The 20186-nt window shown below is 43.6% G+C and overlaps 1 protein-coding gene across 1 annotated transcript in view; it reads left to right on the top strand.

Moving 5' to 3' along the window:
* The window catches only part of tmem8b (transmembrane protein 8B), a 38737-nt gene extending 19852 nt beyond the window's left edge, over window positions 1-18885 (top strand). The window contains exons 7-13 of the mRNA XM_068703676.1: window positions 926-1022; window positions 3261-3384; window positions 7706-7848; window positions 9226-9404; window positions 9957-10103; window positions 13878-13994; window positions 18150-18885. Coding sequence (XP_068559777.1) covers window positions 926-1022; window positions 3261-3384; window positions 7706-7848; window positions 9226-9404; window positions 9957-10103; window positions 13878-13994; window positions 18150-18485 — 1143 coding nt within the window. The 3' untranslated portion in view covers window positions 18486-18885. The remainder of the gene's footprint in view (window positions 1-925; window positions 1023-3260; window positions 3385-7705; window positions 7849-9225; window positions 9405-9956; window positions 10104-13877; window positions 13995-18149) is intronic.
* The last annotated feature ends 1301 nt before the right edge of the window (window positions 18886-20186 follow it).

The following is a 20186-nucleotide window of genomic DNA, read 5'->3' as shown; positions in this document are numbered from 1 at the left end:
CTACAAACTGTATGGCAGGGTCCGGACGAAAAAAAGAGGTGGGGAGGGACTGTCTTGAAGTGCCGGTGGGCGTGATTGAGTCTTACTACCGAGAGAGTAGGGGCCAGATGGCGAGTTTAGGAAGCCTGAAATCTCAGCACCTGGCAAAGTGTTTGTTGAGTCATTGCATTAATCAACAACTTTGCCAACTCCCTGCATATACATTTTACTCATTTAGCGCTAGAGGGGGGGGGGGGCGGTGATAGAGATCTTATTTATTCAAGAAGTAATTGCCTAAAGTTATCCTTACCACGAAGCGCATTTCCCTCTGGACACAAAGCAAATGAATATAATGTGCTGTATCTTGTTCTCCTTATATTTTGCCTTTGCCCTTTCAGGTCCAGTAATTTATTTATTTTTTCACAGTGGATTTAAAAAAACCCAAAAAAAAACGCCCTTCATTCCCAAATACAGAGGTAATGTGAATAACTTGGAGAGAACTTGGAAACTTAACAAAGCGTCTGAGCGTTTGACGCCTGAGTGCACACAGACACTTTAATAATACACGCAGTAATTTAACGCCGTTATTTGCACTCCCGTTGTCCATTCACCCGTTCACCTAATTGGACCGCGGTCTCCTTTCACCTCTCTGCGGAGTGAGCCAATCTGTATAAGTGAATGCGGCTCCCGACGCTTGAATAATTCCCCGGGATTTTTTTTTTTTTTTTTTTTGTTCTTAATGCCTGAGCACGTTAATGTATAATTGATGCTTTAAGGCGATAAACCGCCGGCATCTTCGTTTAAAGTTTGCCGTCTCGCGGCTGAAAGGAGACCTGAGGTGACCGCGAACGGCGTCGGCTCGCCGTTCGTGGCGGCAGCAGATGGCTGACGGCCGGATTGGATGAATGACGTTGTGCTTGTGCTTCCTCCCCCCCCCCCACCGCAGACTACGCTGAAAGGAGCTAATGTCACGGTGTTTGGCTGCCTGAACCACGGGACGCCTCTCTTCTTGAGGGAAAACTCCTCGCTGAAATGTGAATCAGGTATGTCAAATTGAACTTCATCAAAATGACCCCCAAAATCAATTAAACAGTTTTCTTGTTCCAGGTGATTTACGTTTTTTTTCTATATGAGAGGGACCGTCCACACCAAGAACTACAAATACATTGTTTTAATGTCCACACCACGAAAAAGAAATAACAGCCGTGATGCTGTTTGTTTTTCGGCACCACGGAGGCGAGGAGAGAGAGAGAGATGTTGTTTAGTTTAACACTTTATCTCTGATGGAAAATATGTTCAGAGACCATTTTTTTCCAATCCCCCCCTCTTGTATGAAACAAATGCACCTTTGTATTCCTGAGTACACACACATGAGTTCACTCTTTTATTTTTCAGTTGTACAAATGTATCTGCCGTTTCCTGACCAGGAAAACAAAAAGCTGAAGAACACTAGGTGACAGTGACTTAATGAAGTGGACAGCTGGAGTGTGCAGTTTACAGAGCGTTATCGTTCATCGGTCTGGATGCTCACATCGTTATCATCACGGTTCCCGTTATAGTTATTGTTCCCGGTGTGCACGGCCCTTATTGCTCGTCCAGGGCTTCACCTTTGAGCAAACTAAAATACTTCTCCAGCACCTCTCGACTCCCAGAACTTTGACTATTTCTGCACTATTTACTCCACCTGTTTTGCTTAAATGTCAGCCAACATTTCAATTGGCATCATCTTTCAGTGTAATCACTTGAACTAGCACTGATTTCTATCAGGACCTCCACTTCAAGCTCACTCTATATACCAACACATGGCTGACATTTCAACTCATTTCCGTGAAGTGAATCTTTAACTCCTTTCAGCTCTTTCATTTCAACTTACCTCACCTCACACTAGAATTTCCCACTTCAGCAATTCCAATTGAACCGCTCTTTCAACTTCCCTTCTGCTCACGCGTTCATCTAAAAATTCACCCACGCAAAAAGCCAAACAAGTGCACTCATCAGTAACGAATATAATGACGTTGCATACCTGCTCAAACTGCAGCTCCTGCGCTACAAAGTCATGCCAGCTGTTTGTACAAACTCCAAACACAACTCAGACAAAACTATATATATATATTACCAAATATCAAAATCCATATAACGCCCCCTGGGTAGACCCACTCGCTACATTTATGCCTCTAACTCTGTAGCTCTGTAGCTCAATGCTAACACACGTTAGCTCAAAGGATTGCCAGTAACCTGAGGATTACAGGGATATGACTCATATTCCGCTGCGACACAGCATCGCCGAGTTATGAGCTATTTAGACACCAGCAATACCAAACTCAATATCGATTTACATAAACAGCTCCTTACTTTTTGATGTTTTGGAGCAAAAGGAGAAATATTTCCGTCCATGTGCTCACCGGACGCCCCTCTGTCTGCATAGAGAGATCTCGTCTCTCTCTGTGACTGCTAGGTAAAAGGGGACGTTTCAGGATTTTAGATATTTGACGTTCCGGTAGTTTTTTGATTCTGACTAGCTAACGATTCTGTCAATCAAAGGCACGTGGGGTAATTTCAATAGTATGGACTCTGACGCGTCGAAGGAGGGTTCATTTACTGAAATCGACCAATCACAGGCTAGTATGGAAGCGAGATAAAAACTGGAAGTCAGACGAGAAAATCCCACATTAACAAGCTCAGAGAGGATCCAGACTCTCAAAATGATGCCAAACTGCTGTATTTGGATAGATTGAACAATATTAGTGTAAAAAGAAATGAAATATATAATTATATAATATATAAAATTACAATAAAACAGCTGGAACAAAATTACATTTTGGTTGACCTAGCCTGACCTCTCTGTACTAAAACCTCTCTAACTTTTTTGTGCTTCACTTTATCAAAGTTAAGCTGAAAGTGCTTTTTTTTTTTTTTTTTTGACGAAAATTAAAATGTTGAATTTGTGCTGTGTGCCATCCTAATTTACTCTTAACCAGTAACATATATACGGATAATTACACATCTGAACAAATCTCACAAGTGTTCCCTTTATTATAACACCATAATTAAAATACAGCTTGTAGTTGCAGAAAAATACTCATTTTAGTATGGCTATGCAATTTTCGAGCAGAGGCCTAAAAATAAGCCCAGGGTCCAAGAGTTAAGTATTTTATTTTTGAATGCTTCAATTGTTCCAGTATTCAGAAAATATCAGAAAAGCGAGTCAATTTTCATCAGAAAATGTAATCTACTCTCGTTAGTGCTGTTTTAAACTCTCTGATTGTTTTCTCCTGGTGCAGAATCGGTTGCCGGGTTTTTCCTCGCTGTCAACGCCTCTGCTAATATCACCAAATTGAGGATTCCCTACCCGCAAACAGGCACCTGGTACCTCAGTCTTCGCTCTCTATGTGCCACTGAACATGGGTAAGACAGGCAACGCTGCTCCTGTATTTCTATCCTATAGGCTTTACACTCCGCTTCACTGGAGAACTTCACTCAACTATATTTAGAATATATAAAGTCTTTAACGGAGAAGTTTAACACTTCGTTAAAAAAATTGCTGATTCAATGCCACTATCATGGCTGCACACTAAATATGAAGCTTCTGCCAGCAACCAGCTAACTTTGCTTAGCATAAACAGAGGGAAACAGCTAGCCAAGTCTCTGTCCAAAGGTTAGAATGTGCTTAACAGCATTCGGAAGCTCCCTGTTTCCAGACTTTATGCTAAGCTTAGTTAGCTAGCTGTTGGCGGTTGCTCCGTATTTAGCATACAGACATGCGAATGGTATCCATCTTCTTGTGTAAAGGCCCAGACACACCAAAATGACGTCAAAGAACTAGCGGCGGCATTGGCAGACATTTCCCAAAATGTTTAACTTTTTCCGTTAAACCTAAAAAAATAGAAACAATTGTTTGCTCTGTAGAAGTCAACTCAGAAGTCTCCAAAACATTATTTACAAGCTGAAATTGATTGAAACAATTTGAGTGACTGTTACTCATACATTTTTGACATTCTCATAATCAGTTTTTTTCGGCTTGGTCCCAGTGCCCCAAAGGACTCTGTGAGACAATATTTGCTGTCAATTACAGGAAGACAATTGCAAAATAGGCCATTCAGTATTTCTTAAAAAACATCTCTGTATAACAATCACTAGTTTATTTACCCAAATGAATATTTCAGTGCTCTAATGAAGACACCATACTCGCTGTTTAAACGGTGCTGCCTCCCTCATTCAGCCACATTCTCTCCCATCTGTCACCCTGCAGATTATTTTGGGATTGGCTTCATAAATGTACCCATGGTGCGCACCTAGCATATGACATGGAAGAGGGTTCGCTTTTGAGGTTTAAAAAACAGATTTTTGCAGATTTCCCTCACTACCCTTGGAAAACTAATTGTTCAGTCAATGAAATCATCAAATCAGAGGCAAAAGTCAAATTATTTTCCCTTCTGCTGAGAACGAACTACAAGCCATCTATCAGAGCTCCCCGAAAACAGATAGCATTGCCACGTGAAAGGCATGCTCAAGATCATATTAACGTTTTTGAATAGACTGCTTTTGGTCTCGTCACAAGTTAAGCACATGCAGGTTGGATGACGTTACATAACGTCGCTTTCTTCCCATCTTGTTTTTAAACGGTTGAATAATAGGAACGCAATATTTGGTCCATTTGCTAACGTTGACGTGCTCGCTAGCTTGTTTTGCCTGCAGAGGGTGGGTGATTCAACTCTGGCAAAGAGCAATGGTTTCAAATCTGTGTTGGGCGATGTTGAGAGAGCATAAAGTTTGACAATGAATGGGGAAGCGCCGGTCAAAGCAATGATTGGGAGCCGAAAATACCGTCTCTAATGCTGGCTAACGCTAACGGTACTTTTTTACTTTGCTAGCACTGTCTCATCGAACACAATACTGCATTGTTATGGCAAAATTGACCATAACATGAAATGTTAAACTTTAGTTGCAGTAGCATACGGTGGGTTTTACATGTTTGCCATGGACAGAGCACATTAATCAACATTTCAGTTTCCACCTCAACGTAGAGCTGATTCTCGCCTGCAGTCCTCGGGCAGGTTATTCCAATTTAGTGGCCGAATATTAATTAATTAATATATCGGGAAAATTCAACAGCAAAAAACTATAGTACAACATTGTACAGCACAATACAACACAACACAATAAAACACATAAATACTTTACAAAAGTAGGAGATTTGTAAAAACAATGAGAGTATATTGTGCCAGTGCCAGAGATGAGGTAGTGTGATTACTCGTGATTGCAGGTTTGATTTGCTTTAAGCCATCTCTTTAAGCATCTGGATGGATAATGTTTAAAACTCTCGAAATCAAATAGATTAGACTTGTTAGACTCCACTTAACATTACTAGTAAACGGTAACGGTTATCAAGAGTCAGTGGCAGTAAATACAATTGAGCAAACTCGATTGGAAGTTTGAATTGTACATTTAGGTTTGTTTCAGTCTGGATTTGTAGGTAGGCTACTGTTTGCGGTATTGGTCTAGAGCGGATTGGTGTATGGGGCCACATCTGTCTGTCGTATCAGTTAGATTATCACTGTTGACACAATACATTGCCCCTGCAAAATATGAGGCGGGATTTATAAAGGGCACGAGTCTTAACTTTTCATTACTGGAAAATATCTTTGTTATCTCTATTGTTCTCTCCAACATCATGTGCAGTTTAATCCACAGATGAGTGCAATAAGTACACACTCTCTCTCTCTGAGGGTTGTTTAAAGTCATTAGGAGAAATGTCGCAAAGGGAAGGGGGGGGGGGGGGGGATGCAATTTTTCCATTAAGTTGTCCAATGCAATGTTTTTCACAAGTTCTTAAGGATTAGCTATTTAGCAGATTGAGCTTTTTTGCCGAACCCTTAATGGCACGAAAATGTGAACAGAATGAAATTAAGCAGATTTTTTTTCCACCGGCCGCTTGAGACCTTCCAATTGAATTTGAAAAACAAATAATAACAGATGGTGCGGGACACGGTCTCGTCCTCACAATGATGAGCTTTGCTGAGGTATGTAAATGTAGAGAACAGTCACGTAGCCGCGCTTTAGATTCCCAGAAAATGTACACGCGCTAAATGAATCAGGTCTCCTTTAATGAAGAATATAGGTAGCGTAAATGATAGGTGCTCTTCAAGGATACAATTAAGTTGAGTGCTATAACTTGAAGATTAAGAAGCGAGCAGCTGTGCCAATTAAGAAATAGGTTCTGGGAAAACGCAAATAAACACATTTGATAGTTTATGGAGTTTCATCTTCTGTGACAGATTATATCCACTAGCAATTACAAAAGATGCAATTTCTTTTGCAAGATTTTTTCTGTAACCATATATAGTATCAGGAGATTAACTTATGATATATAAATCCATGTGCAGTTGTTAGTTGCGCTCCGTTTAGCTGCATAACAACAACCTCCATCAGGCCGTGAAATACCTAAGCAATTTTACCTTTTATTGGAAATTGTTCTTTAGTAATACAAAAGAGGAGACATAAAAAAAAATGCAGTATTGTGAAAGATTTCAAGTGGGGTAGCTACTGCAATTGACCCTTTAAACTGTCAGAGCTACCATGGGGCCCACACTGTCACTAACTCACTCTTTATTGTGTGTAAAACAAACAAGGAATGTCAGAGAGAAGCAGACAAAAAGGTCCAGTGAAAACAGGTGAAAAAAGGTTAAAACGATAAAGATAGAAGCTAAAGCTTAATGATCACAGTTAACCACCATTGATCAACACTGCTCCTGTAAAGCCAGGTAGGTCTCTATTCACTGTTACAACCATTAAAAAGCTAAAGCGGCATGTGAATGCGCTAGTTGCTAGCATGGCGTTGACGCTATAGTTAAAGACGTGCTAACGCACTCTGCTGACGTTAGCTCCATGGGTTTTTACTCGGAAACGTAGCGTTTGCGTTCGAGGGCGGGACTTAGCGAAGGTTCAATTGAGATAATTCATGAATGTCAGACTGTAACAGTAGAACTCCAGATTGCTCGTGGGTCTCTAAAGCGCAGGCACACTTTGTGAATGATTGCTTGTGTAATTGCTTCTGGAGATTGCCCACGCTTAACAGAGTAAAGTTGTCTCAATTCTGACAATCTTAAAACGGCCTTTTGATCTCTATAGTGCCGGAGCAATTACAACAACAAGGCACGGTCTGCTACAGTCACGCTGATTGATTCTACGAAGCTATAACGTGGCAGTGCAGAGTGAAATGAAAGTCAGCGTACTGACGTGCTCGCAGTGTCGATGCGTAGCAACTAAGTGTTTACCATGTTTACCGTCCTGATTTAGCACATTTGCCGCAAAGCAGGAAACGCACAGTGCATGTGAAGTTCGTCAGCATTGGGCCGTGAAGCATTTTGAGCTGATGAAGGTGCTGGATAAACCGCGAAGGGATCATGAGAGTTGTTCCAGTTGATCCTAGGGCGGCCCTGCATGGATATTTACCGGCAATCCCTCTAATCGTCACTAGGAAAAGTCAGCGGATCTCCAAAGTCATTAGGTTTCACCGTCGAGGATATAAATGTTTATACAACATGTCATGGCAATCCGTCCAATGCTTCTTCAGATATTTCCGTCTGGACGACAGTGGTGCTCTAAGCTTGAGTGCAGAATATCTCTTCATACCCTTCATGCAGGCTGAGCTCCCCTTCTGCCGGTCCCCGCGCTCACCTCCATCTAACGCTCTGAACCGTCTGTGACCTTTTTTTTTTCTTCCCAGATTCGAGGCGTGCGCCAACGTCACTGCCGAGGTGTACATGCGCGCCTACCTGACTCCGTGCATCAACGACTGCGGGACGTACGGACAGTGCAAGCTTCTGCGCACCAACAACTACCTTTATGCTGCGTGTGAATGCAAAGCAGGTGAGCGAGCGTCCCGGGAGATCTGTCGCAGTGCGCTCAGCAAAGTCAGCGTTGATTTTCCCTCTTTCCCTCTTTTGTGTGTCAATTCGAATTTGTGCACACAATTCAAACTAAATTCAGATGCGGTGGTCCAGTTATGTCTTCTTTTGATTCTATTTTAATGTCCGCTTTATTGTCACGTTCACATTATAGAAGCCATGTAGCAACAAAGCAAAGAAAGACGTTTGATAGAAGTGGAGAAGTAATTGTACGAATGTGTAATCTCAACAATGCCCTTAATTATTAATCAGTAATGATTAATTAGCAAAAAAAAAAAAAGCGTGACCACGGATTAATTATTTGATGTTTAGCAGTCCAAAACTGCAAACGAGATAAGATGCAACTTCCTGTGAGGAAACTGGGTCATCACCGGTGCAAAGAATTTTCTAATTTGTTGGAAAATGCATCATGCAGAGTGGTGGGATGGGCACGGGTCTCTTTACCCAGAGTCCAACTGTCAACGCAGCCCCCCCCCCACCATGTCCCCGACGAGTCACATGGCAGCCTGGTATTAATCTTCTCACATAAGCCAACGAAACGCGCTCTTAATTACCAGCAGCTTTTCAATAAAAGCTGAGCTTATGAAACTAAACAAAGCATGTCCTCTGAGGCCTTTTTTTTTTTTTTTTTTTTTAATCCTGCCTTTGATCTTCTGTTATCAGAGCTGCTTTCTCTTCAGTTAAATCCATTGTCATACCTCATATGTGTGACTGCTTCCTGGCAGGCGCTTTGCATGCAGCACTTGCCCTTGGCCCGTCTCACGATGCAAACCCCCCCCCCCCCCCCACATCCCGGTTCAACAGCGCTCACGAATATTTAATTTGCGCTGTCTCATCCAATCCACCACTTGATAAGGATCCAATTCAAGTGGCAAAGCGGGGGGGCGTTTTAACATAGGAGGGAGTTCACACCAGGAGGCGCCGTTATTTTACGGGATAAACAACTTCACACGCATCTGCTTTTGATTGTTGTTATTGTTGTTCGCAGAGGAACGGGCCGATGGAGCGTTTATCTGGTGAGGAGATAAATATTTTACGCATTTTAAGTGGTGCTGTTAGGTTCTGAAAAGGAGCGAGCTTTTGAAACGAACCGATTCATCCACAGTAGAATTCCTTCTCATCCATTCAGCCGAAAGATTTAAGAAGACCTTCCTAAAAGTTTATTTAGAGTTAAAGGAAGTCGGAAACGCTTCAACTCTATTCTTTTTCATACCTTTAAAGCTTGCAAAAAGCTCTTAGATCTTTACTTTCTTAGATCATCACACAGTACAGTACTGACTGTGTGTGTGTGTGTGTGTGTGTGTGTGTGTGTGTGTGTGTGTGTGTGTGTGTGTGTTAGGCTGGGATGGCTGGGGATGCACAGACAACTCGGAGGCCTACTCCTACAGTTTCCAGCTCCTCTCTACTCTGCTGCTGTGCCTCAGCAACCTGATGTTCGTCCCGCCCGTGGCCATCGCCGTCCGAAGCCACTACCTGCTGGAGGCCTCGGTCTACATCTTCACCATGTTCTTCTCCACTGTGAGTGACCAAAACGGGGGAATGTTCTATCCTATATATTAGAAGAAAAAAAAAACCTGACCCGAACAATTACCGCTTCATCTGCAGCTCAGCTTGACTCGAGACGAAAAGCAGCAAACACGGGCGCAAACATTTGGGCAATTTTAAATATAACAAAAGAAATCAATTGGCTTTGCAAATGTTTAACGAGGTCCTGTAAAGACACTGACAAGATGACTCCAGACAGCTAAGATTTGTGTAGTCGGTTAAAAATACATAGTTTTTTTTTTTTACTCCGGCTTGGTTAAAAAAAAAAAACAATTTCAGAAATGTAAGAATTGATCAAAGTAGGCAGTGGTGACTGAAACAGAAGACCGATTTGGGGCTAAATTTAGACCAAACCAGAAACATCTGTCACTTTTGTCTGAGAGTCGTCGGGATAAGATGGCGTGCATGTTGGCTGTTGTCAAAGTAAGAACAAACTCACCCGAAAAAAAAATAAATATAGTAATTGTACTGATGTTTTTTTTTTTGTCCACATCCACCCGCTGCCTCCTCCCTCTCCTCTGACAGTTCTACCACGCGTGCGACCAGCCGGGCATCGTGGTCTTCTGCATCATGGAGTACGACGTCCTGCAGTTCTGCGACTTCCTCGGCTCGCTCATGTCGGTGTGGGTCACCGTCATCGCGATGGCCAGGCTGAAGTCCATCATCAAACAGGTGGGCCGCCTTAGCTCCGCCTAATCATCCTTGAAGTACCCTCGGTTATTGAGTGAGGTGAACCCACGCGGCAAAGAGGTGATGGTAGAGCAGCGATGGAGAGATTTCAGTGGGTACCGCAATATGCCTCCATTTTTTTTGTTAATAATCAGAAGATCAATGTGCTCTGAATTCCGCGGTTGTTGACATATTGCGGTGGATCGCAGTAAACACTAACAGGTGCACCTTCTCCCTGGGTCACTCCCTGGCTGCACACCAAGAGGGAGCAGTCTCAGGGAAAGTGTGTGTGTGTGTGTGTGTGTGTGTGTCCATGTCCATAAATGAGACAGAGAGAGAGGAAGAGGGGGGGGGCGGAGTAGTGGGAGGGAGGGAGTGTATACGAACATCTGCTGTCCTCTAGAGTTTTCATTTTTTGCTGAGCGCTGCAGAACGCAGCCACTAATCAAATCGCACATGTCAGGACTGGCAAGTGGAGCTTTGTGTGTTTGTGTACTAGAGAGAGAGACGGTGTGTGTGTGTGTGTGTGTGTGTGTGTGTGTGTGTGTGTGTGTGTTTGTTTGTGTTTGTTTGTTTGTTGAAGTCCATGACCGCAGCAGCCGGAGAGGGTGAAAGACCCAAGGGCCGAGATAGTGTGAGTGTGTGTGTGTGTGTGTGTGTGTGTGTGTGTGTGTGTGTGTGTGTGTGTTTGGTCCCTCAAAAGGTCAAAAAGTTCTCGCCAATGTGTAAGCAGGATATCTTGCGAGGACATTTTGGCTTCAGGGGATTTGTTTATCTCAACTTGCTGTAGGTCATTGCGCCAGATCAATTTAAATTTAGAGGATAATTGCGTTTTTATTACAACTTGGCCCTCTTTTTACCTGAGCGGTTGCGATAACTTTGTTCCCGGGCAAAGTTGTTTACGAGATCTGACGTGAGCGCTCAGACGAAACACTTTAAATGGAGGTAAAGAACAAAAAAGTGAGCACATCCGAAATGATGAAAAAAATGTTAATACAGTGAAGAAATGCATTCATGCCTGCATCCGGTAAACCCTTTAGTAAACAGGATGACCTTTATATGTGTTGGCGGAGTGTAGCAGGATAACATCGTTTGCTAACACTGGCTAACAGGTTTGGTTGGCTCGTTGCTTTTTTTTTTATAAAAGGCAGGAGAAAATAAGTTTCTCTCAATATGTACGATCACTCCCCCGGTAACCACGGCTGTTACTTTTAGAAAAATGCACGTTAATCAACCGGGCCCTACACCGACGGCAGGAGAGCAGACGGGAGCTCTGGAGAGGACGGCTGGCGAGTTAGCTAACTAGCCTGTCCATCTCCAGAGCTAGCTAGCTGTGGAGAGGACAGCTGGCGAGTTAGCTAACTAGCCTGTCCATCTCCAGAGCTAGTTAGCAGTAGAGAGGACAGCTGGCAAGTTAGCTAACTAGCCTGTCCATCTCCAGAGCTAGCTAACTGTGGAGAGGACAGCTGGCAAGTTAGCTAACTAGCCTGTCCATCTCCAGAGCTAGCTAGCAGTGGAGAGGACAGCTGGCGAGTTAGCTAACTAGCCTGTCCATCTCCAGAGCTAGCGAGTTAGCTAGTTGGTCTAAGGAGCTCCCAACCTCTCTTCTCTATATAAAGTAGTCTCCTAGCAGCCACCGGTCCACCGTTGGGCTCATTTTCTGTAACCGGTGTAACGTAGGCATGAAAGCATGGCGGAATTAGCAAAGTAGCAAGCTAACTAGCCAGCCGCTGAATTAGTCAAATTTAACTTAGTGCTTCATCCACACAAAGATGTCACAGTGTAGGAAAGCACTTTGCTATACCCAGATAAATGGCAACTTTGTTCGGATCATTTTCTGTCACCAGTATTGCATTAAAGCGTGGTGAAGCTAGCTAAGCCGCCAGCCGTCCCCTAGCTAGCGAGCTAACAGAACCGTGCTTTCACGCTACACTGGTTGCAGAAAAAAAAAAGCCCACCAGCTGCCCATCTCTTCATCCCTCTAATAGTTTAGCCTATTAGCAACCCTCTTCTCCATCCCTCTGATAATTTAGCCTGCTGCACTGTGCAGACAGCCGTGACGGCTGAGGAGATTAGCGGACGGCTAAACTAAGCTATTAGCAGCAGTTTCTTTCTATCCCTGAACGCTTCACCGATATCGTAGCTCGTATCCAGAGCCTCGGATCATCTCGAAATGTATGCGATATCGATTCTGGCACCCCGACAACCACAGCAGGATGCCATTTTAAGTGTGTAAACTTTAGCCCGCTATTCTCAGATTTGTGTTTCCTTTGTTTTGGCCTCCAGCTAACACCGTGACTTAATCGTGCCGCCTGTTGTAAAAGGCTCTATGCATGTGTACATGCGTGTTCCGGGCGCGGTATGACTGATTACTGTCGGTGCACCGAGTCCTCTGGCTGCACCGCGCTGCTGCTCTCCTCCTTGGTCTGTGCCAATTAGTGCTGTTCTCCTGCAGCATGGGTCGTCCCTTCGCCACCCGCTCTAAAAAAAAAAAAATCCCCCCCCCCCCAATTTCTCCTCACGGTTCCTTCCAGACAGAATAACGCAGACCTCAGGCATCCTGGAGAGGCTTAAGTTCTCCCAACGCATGTGTAGCACCAGCTTATTGATTTTTTTTTCTCAACTCGCACTTTATTTCTTTTATATCCTGTGGCTTTATGTCAAATTGTGAGCTTGAAACAACCAGCTAAACTGGCATTATTTATAGCGTGGGCCTCTGGTGTCAGTGTTCTCTTTGTTACATCGTGGCTCTCACGCATATAGAGGAAGCTAAGGTGGTGTAATATTCTGCAAGCACTTATGTACAGTATTCCCCCACTGATACTGATAGCGTGTTTACAAATTTACAGGCGTTTACCTTTTTTTATTTTTTTGTAATCACAGATTTGCACGCTATTGGTAAAAGCAGCAGTTGACATTACAGCATATGGTTGACATCTCTGCTCCCCGTCTCTCAATGCTTTCTGACTTAAATGTCCCAATTCCTTTCGTACAGAAGACGTAAATGTTTAATAACAATGGATCCCAAATCTTTTGTTTCATTTTGAAACTGTAGCTTGTAGCACTGTAGCGTTGTGTTACTCAAACTGGAGTAAATAGCGAGGACTATTTTTAGTGGCGGAAATAATACACAGTGCTCTGGTGCTGTCCCAGTTGTTAATTGAATATTTAAAAATATTCAAAATGAGCTTTCTGGCTAAGCGAATAACAAGCTGTTACCTCTGTTGACGCTAACAGTTCGTCGTGCGTTACCATAGGGACTTGTACCAAATGATTTCAATTCTTCTTTACTGCACTACTCTCAACCTAACCGAACTGACTTGCACCCACCCACTCCTTCTGTTTCCTGCCTGTTTGTGGTCCATTCTTTTCTTTTCTTTTTCTGCAGTAACACAGTTCTACACTAGACCTCCATGAATGCGCCAGCTGTGTTAGGAAAAGTAGAACGCTCATCTCCAAAAAAACAACAAAAGAAGCAGGACACAGAAAGGCGCAGAAAGAATGAAAATGTAGTTCCACAAACACTGAATGAAAACCGTCTCCTGGTGTTTTGGTAAACGTCAATCATTACTCAAAGACTGCAACGCTTCTGTCACCATTTTTCTCACTTGTGAGGAGAAAATTCGAATTTTTTTTAAAGTAGTTTTTCTCTCCAAAAGCAGCGACGTGCTGTTTCCAGACCACATAAACGTCTTCCTTTTTTTTACCGGGGGAAGTAAAAAGTGTCAGCAGTGTTTTATGGAGGGCTGTTATTGATCCGTGTGTTTTCCTGTCAAGGTGCTGTATCTGCTGGGGGCGATGTCTCTGTCCATGGCTCTGCAGCTAGACCGTCACGGTCTGTGGAACCTGCTGGGACCCAGTCTGTTTGCTCTGGGCATCATGGCCGTGGCATGGGTAAGACTCAACTCATGTATTCACTGCACAGTAGACCGATAGCCTAAAGCCAAAATGGGGTTTATTCCATAATGACTTTTACTTGCATTTGAAAAACCATAGTCGCTATAGAGATGTGCGCGATCGGTCGACCAGTCAAGTAACGGTTGCTGCCCTCTAGTGGTGCAACGGATGATAAAACTCACGGGTCAAAGTCACGGATCGGATGAGTACAAAAGAAAAACTACACAAAAATCCTTTCAACGCTCTGAAGTCTGTAAAGCATCAAACATTTTAAATGCTATCCTGTTACTTTGTTATAGTCATTTATATATATATATATGTTTTCTTCATAAAAACACACAGTTTAAATGACAAGGAAATAAAAGATTGTACTTTCATTGATTGAAACAAATCTTGTCAATTTGTTTTAATGCTGTATTATAAACTGCTTATAGCTAGTGTAAACAGGTCATAATTCATCTCCAATATCTATTTATGTTGTTATGAAAACGTCTCCTTCAAACAACTGGATTTATATTTATATATAAGTTTCTCTCCGACACTACATTTTACAGATCACATGTGAACACATCATGGTAACGTTATAATGCACCTTCGCCCCAATACTCTTGACTCCCTTACACTGAGCAGAGCCTGAACGCATCGTAATGTGACTGAACAGAGCCTTCGTTCGTTGTCCGTTAGCGGCGCCGCTAACGTTAAAGCGCCGCCAACGTTAACAGCGCCGCCAACGTTAACAGCGCCACTAACGTTAAGAGCTGTTAACGTTAACAGCGCCGCTAACGTTACCAGCGCCGCCAATGTTAACAGCGCCGCTAACGTTAACAGCGCCGCCAACGTTACCAGCGCCGCCAATGTTAACAGCGCCACTAACGTTAAGAGCTGCTAACGTTAACAGCGCTGCTAACGTTAACAGCGCTACTAACGTTAACAGCGTCGCTAACGTTACCAGCTCTCCTGTCCATTTTTAACACTGACTGGTTGTTTACAATGTAACAGAAAGGCGTACATGATGTCCTGATCGCATATTTTACTGAATATTAGCGAATAACGATGTCAGTAAAACTTTATTTCTCGCTGCGAGGGTTAACGTCAAACTGTGTAATTAATCTGTGGTTCCCGTGCACATCTCGGTATTTCCGAGGTAGCGCTCTACCGGAGGGGGGGAGGGGTCATTTTAATACATGATGTGTGTTTGACGTTCATAGACAAGCTTGTTTAAACATGCAGATGAAACGTGTCCCGCTATTGTTCCTCATGCTAGAACGTGTAAAAGGATTTAATCCTTCGTTTAAGCTCGGGGCTGGAACATGGGGATGGAACATGTGCATGGCTAAAAAAAAAAAAACTGTGGCTTTCTGACCAATGAAGCTCTTTTACATTAGCATGGAAGGGGCTTTAAAAGTTTTGCAGCCTGTGGGTATTAGTCATGGGTTGTAGTTCCATTATAAGTCAGCTTGTACTTCCACCGACTCTTCTCCCGAGTCATAATGTGCTCCCTGAACTGAGAAGATAAAAAATAATAAGTCTTTCAGGCAAGGTTCTTGAAAAATAAAATAAATAAATAAATAAAAGCCTTTAACACCAAACCTCTGACATGAGTTTGAAAAACAAGGTTCGTGGTTTCCTTGGAGAAAGCTTCGCTCTGAATAAAGTGTGGGAGTTGTAGCTGTGAGAGTTACCGGGTCCCTGAGCTGGAGGATCCGACGGAGACAGTGGAAGACGAAGCGCTGTTTAAATCCACCATGTTGAACCAGAACTAAGGAGACGGTGTGTTTTACCGTAGAGGAGAACCTTTTCCTTCTGAGACTATTGGAAGATTTACATGACAGCCATTGGCCTCCGCTTTGGCTCTCTTTCCTTCTGCTCTGGCACATTTGTAATTCAACCATAGATGGCTTGTTGACATATGTTATTTGACAAATATAAAATATCACGGTCTGGTATGCTGTGACAATATCTACAGAATGGTACACAGATTTTGTGCGATGCAAAAAAACGCCCAAATAATCCTTCTATGGCGCTGAACTCCACACTAACAACGTCTCCATAAAAGGTCACTTGGATCTTATGCTAATGTTTTTTCTTTTTCTTCTTCTGTCTTCTTCAAAACCTGCGTTCGCACTTTGATCGCTCGACACTTCATAATTCATCAGCTGCTCAATAGCGTACATCTGCGGTTTCAAGCGCCTCCAAGTTTGAGCGCCGCAACATTTTTCTACAAGAGCCCCCCCCCCACCCCCCTTCTTTCACTTTCAACGTGTCATGTTCCCGCGGAAGCGCCTGGCGTTCTGAAACGTTCCCAGACAGACACAACCGAATTAGATCAGTCGGAGCGAAGGGCACGGGGGCGTCTGCTGCTTCACAGAGGCGTCAGCCAGCAGCGGGGAGAAGTTCAATCCTGTCAATGCCGAATATCCCCAGCCCTCCGAACTAAACGAGGTCTCTGATTTATGCCTGAAAAGACCATCCGGGGCTGTAAATGTTTGTCTTAACCGGGAGAACAAAGAACCGTGCAGTTCCAAAAAATGACTGGAGCAGCAAACGACACGTTTCATGTTTTTCCTCACTTGGCGTCACATAAGATTATTTGTCTTTAACCTAAAATGCATTTTAGCATAATAACTCAATCGGAGCCTATTTTACCGACAGAATGCATGTGATTATTTGTCTCTCGTGACCGGGCTCACGTTTCCCTCGACAGCGTCGGGATTCTTTGTGGAAATGTTTTGGAGAAAGAAAAAAAAAAAAATCTATTAAAAGCAATCGGTGTTCATGAACCGATGAAAATAGAAACCGAATTCAATAAGGAAAGCGCTCTCTGAACGCCGTTTTAAGAAGAAATGAAATGTCCGAGTCGGCGACGAATGAGCTCATTGCCCCGTGTTAAAGAAACATCTCGTACATGTTACCGGCAGAACAACGACGCCAGCGTAGATTACAATAAAAAAAACAAAAAAAAAACAGCCAAAGCGGTGACCGGCCAATCTCTGGTGACCAATTTAAAACATCTATCGGATGATTATGATCATTGTGATGGACTTAACGCTGCGGCGGGAAACATGAATGCAAATTTCAGACAATAAAAACCAATCCCGTCTCTCTCTCTCTCTCTCTCTCTGTCTCTGTCTCTCTCTCTCTCTCGCTCCAAATCCCATTGGGCTCCATCTTTGAATGACTGCTCCCTGTGTGATCTCCCACTTCAATATCCCGCTTATACATGAAATGTGTTCATTAAATTAAGGAAAGAAGAACATTAAACACGGGGGGGGGGGGGGGGGCCTTTGAGATCAACTGGAAAATAAATTAACTGTAGAATTGAATGGGTCCCTTGGTTTGCTAATAGTTTTCTGGAAAGAAATTGACGCGCAACTGATTTTCTTATAAAGTTTATTGGAAAGGAGTGTTGTTAATTTGAAACTCATTAAGAACACTGAACATTTAGGTTTTTCTGTTTCATAAACCGGAGTTGTCTCCCAGATTTCAAAAACTTAAACTGCTGTCGGGAGGTTTTTCTCTATTTAGGAGAAAACGTTTTGGTCATAACTTTAAGCACAGTAGTGCCACAAGGGATCTTCTAACAGAGCATCTCATCTCATCTCATCTCATCTCATCTCGTCTCATCTCGTCTCATCTTCAACCTCTTATCTGGGATCGGGTCTCGGGGGCAACAGCTCCAGCAGGTGGACCCCTAACTTCCCTTTCCCGGTGCCACATCAGCTCAGCTCTGACTGGAGGGATCCCGAGGCGCTCCCAGGACCAGTTTGGAGATATAGTCCCTCCACCTGGTCCTGGGCCTCCCTCGGGGTCTCCTCCCAGCTGGTCGTGCCTGGAACACCTCCCTAGGGAGGCGCCGGAGCAAATAACATTAGACTCCGCTTCGAGGTAGTGTCAAGCCAACTGCTCGTTGATAAATTTAAATTATTTCAAGTGTGATTCTCTGGTTTAGAGAAACACACTTGTGTCGAGGAACCACCGATCACAGCTGGCAGAGATCTGGTCTTTCTTCCATAAATATCAGTCTGCAGCTTAACGATCTGTCCCACAGACTATTTTACTTATTTAAGGATGCCACACACAATCTGCTTTAAACCTAATAAAAACATTGGTCTGAGCGGTGATGTTGAAACACCTTTTTATGTTGTCCGTCAGACGGTGCGCACCATCCGTCGGCGGCGTTGCTACCCGCCGACCTGGAAGCGCTGGGTGTTCTTCCTCTTCCCGGGCACCATGATCGCCACGTCGGCCGTGGCCCTCTACGCCTTCGTGGAGACGGAGGAGAACTACTTCTACATCCACAGCATCTGGCACATGCTGATCGCGGGGAGCGTGGGCTTCCTCTTGCCGCCCCGCGCCAAGCCCGACGCCAAGGTGACCCCGCTGAAGCGCCGGCGGGGCTGCGGCTATCAGCTGTGCGTCAACGAGCACGAGGAGCTGGGCCTGGTGGACCCCGCCATCATCTCCATCAACAGCATCTGCACCAGCTGATAAACTCCCCAGACGCCCAGCCTTTTACCTTAGAGACACTTCATTGCCTTCTTTTACTTGGGAAATTCACACACGGGAAATTAAGCCAGAGAACTTGAAAAAGCAATGTAAATACTTTAATGCAGATGTGACACATTGGATTTGTTCTTTTTTCTGGGGGGGGGAGGGGGCGGGGGGGGTTGGTATTGTCATGGTAATTACTATCAATACAACTGTAATTATTATTATCTATAGTTAAAGTTGTTCTGAAGAATTGTGGGTGTACAGTGGCACACTGTTGTTTGTGAATATGTATTTAAAGTCAAAGCTGAAACACTGCTGCTATCTGACGGTGACTGTAAAACTGCTTCTGTTGGTTATTTATTGGTGGTCCTGTGAACGGGCCGGTTATTATACTGTCGGGGGGGCCACAGATCAGGGGGGGGGGGGGGGGGGACGTGGGCGGGAGGGGGACATTTATCAAGGGCACGGCTTTTTTCTGAAATTCTTTTCGAATATATATCTTTTGCACTGAGACACAAAAAAATGTTATTCTGTACATTTTTATAACAATATAAAGTTACAGTGGGGCGTCACAAATGTAAAGCCTAGTCGTCGTGTGGAATGTTAGACTGTCTTTTGCAATCGCAATGTATCGCTTTTTACACGAATGTGCAGGTTGTTCTCCACGGTGAACAATTCCAAAGTCCAGCTGCCTGTTTGTGAAAGACGAAGAGGGGGAGGGCAGGATTTAATCGCAGAGACCTCAAAACCAAGACCTCACCTCCCTGTTTCTTTTCTGACAGGACCTGTGTGACACCACATTCATAAACAATAAATGTTTTTTCTTTCTTGCCTCGGTATCACTTCTGCTTTCGAAGCTTTTAAAACATAGTGCGAACCGGTGAACCTCCCACAAAGACATCACACATTGCAATCCCTGTCCTAATGGAAGCCAGCGGCACTCAGACAGTGAGATGAGACGCTGTCAACGGCGTCCTCCCAGGAATAGAGAGATAAATAATTCTCCCACAGAGCAGCAGTGTGAGCGCAGCTTCAGAGTGTACTGCCGACGCGTAGCCTCTCTCTCTTATATAAGAGGGAGGCATTTGGCTCTTTATGCCTTACTCCATCGGCAGCTCATCAGTGTTGATTTAACACTTCACACTCGAAAATAAACGTGCGACTCTGTGATGTTTACGATGGGTCAGATTAAAAAGAAACTCAGTTGAGGCTTCAAACTCTTATATGGATGACAATAAAAGCAATTTCGATGAAATTATAAGAGAAAAGAAAGATAAAAGAATACATTTTGAGTTGACATCACACTAGCAAACACGAGTCTACAGCTATGCTAGCTGCTATGCTAGCTGCTATGCTAGCAGCTCTGTAGCACCGTACTTAAGATGAATTCTAACATCAACACGCTCATGACGAAAATTGCTAGAATGTTGTTGTTAAACAGGTATAACTTTATTACCACGTTCACCGTCTTAGGTTGACGTGAAAGCGTGCTAACGTTTGCTAATTATCAAATTTGTTTTTGCAATTATTTGGTCATAAATGGTCAGAATAAAAAGGTAAAACTTAGCAAAAAATACATCAACATGTTCAGAATAATAATGCGAGTTGATGTTTAGCAGGTACAATTTTTTTTGCTCATGTTCACCATCTTGGTTTGACGTGTTAGCATGCTAACATCAGAAGCTTAGGCTGATGTAG

Source organism: Cebidichthys violaceus, unplaced genomic scaffold (assembly GCF_023349555.1).
Source record: "Cebidichthys violaceus isolate CVI_PGR_0920_01 unplaced genomic scaffold, fCebVio1.0.p SCAF_9, whole genome shotgun sequence".
In the NCBI taxonomy this organism is placed as follows: Eukaryota; Metazoa; Chordata; class Actinopteri; order Perciformes; family Stichaeidae; genus Cebidichthys; species Cebidichthys violaceus.
This window is presented reverse-complemented; position numbering and strand designations above follow the sequence as displayed.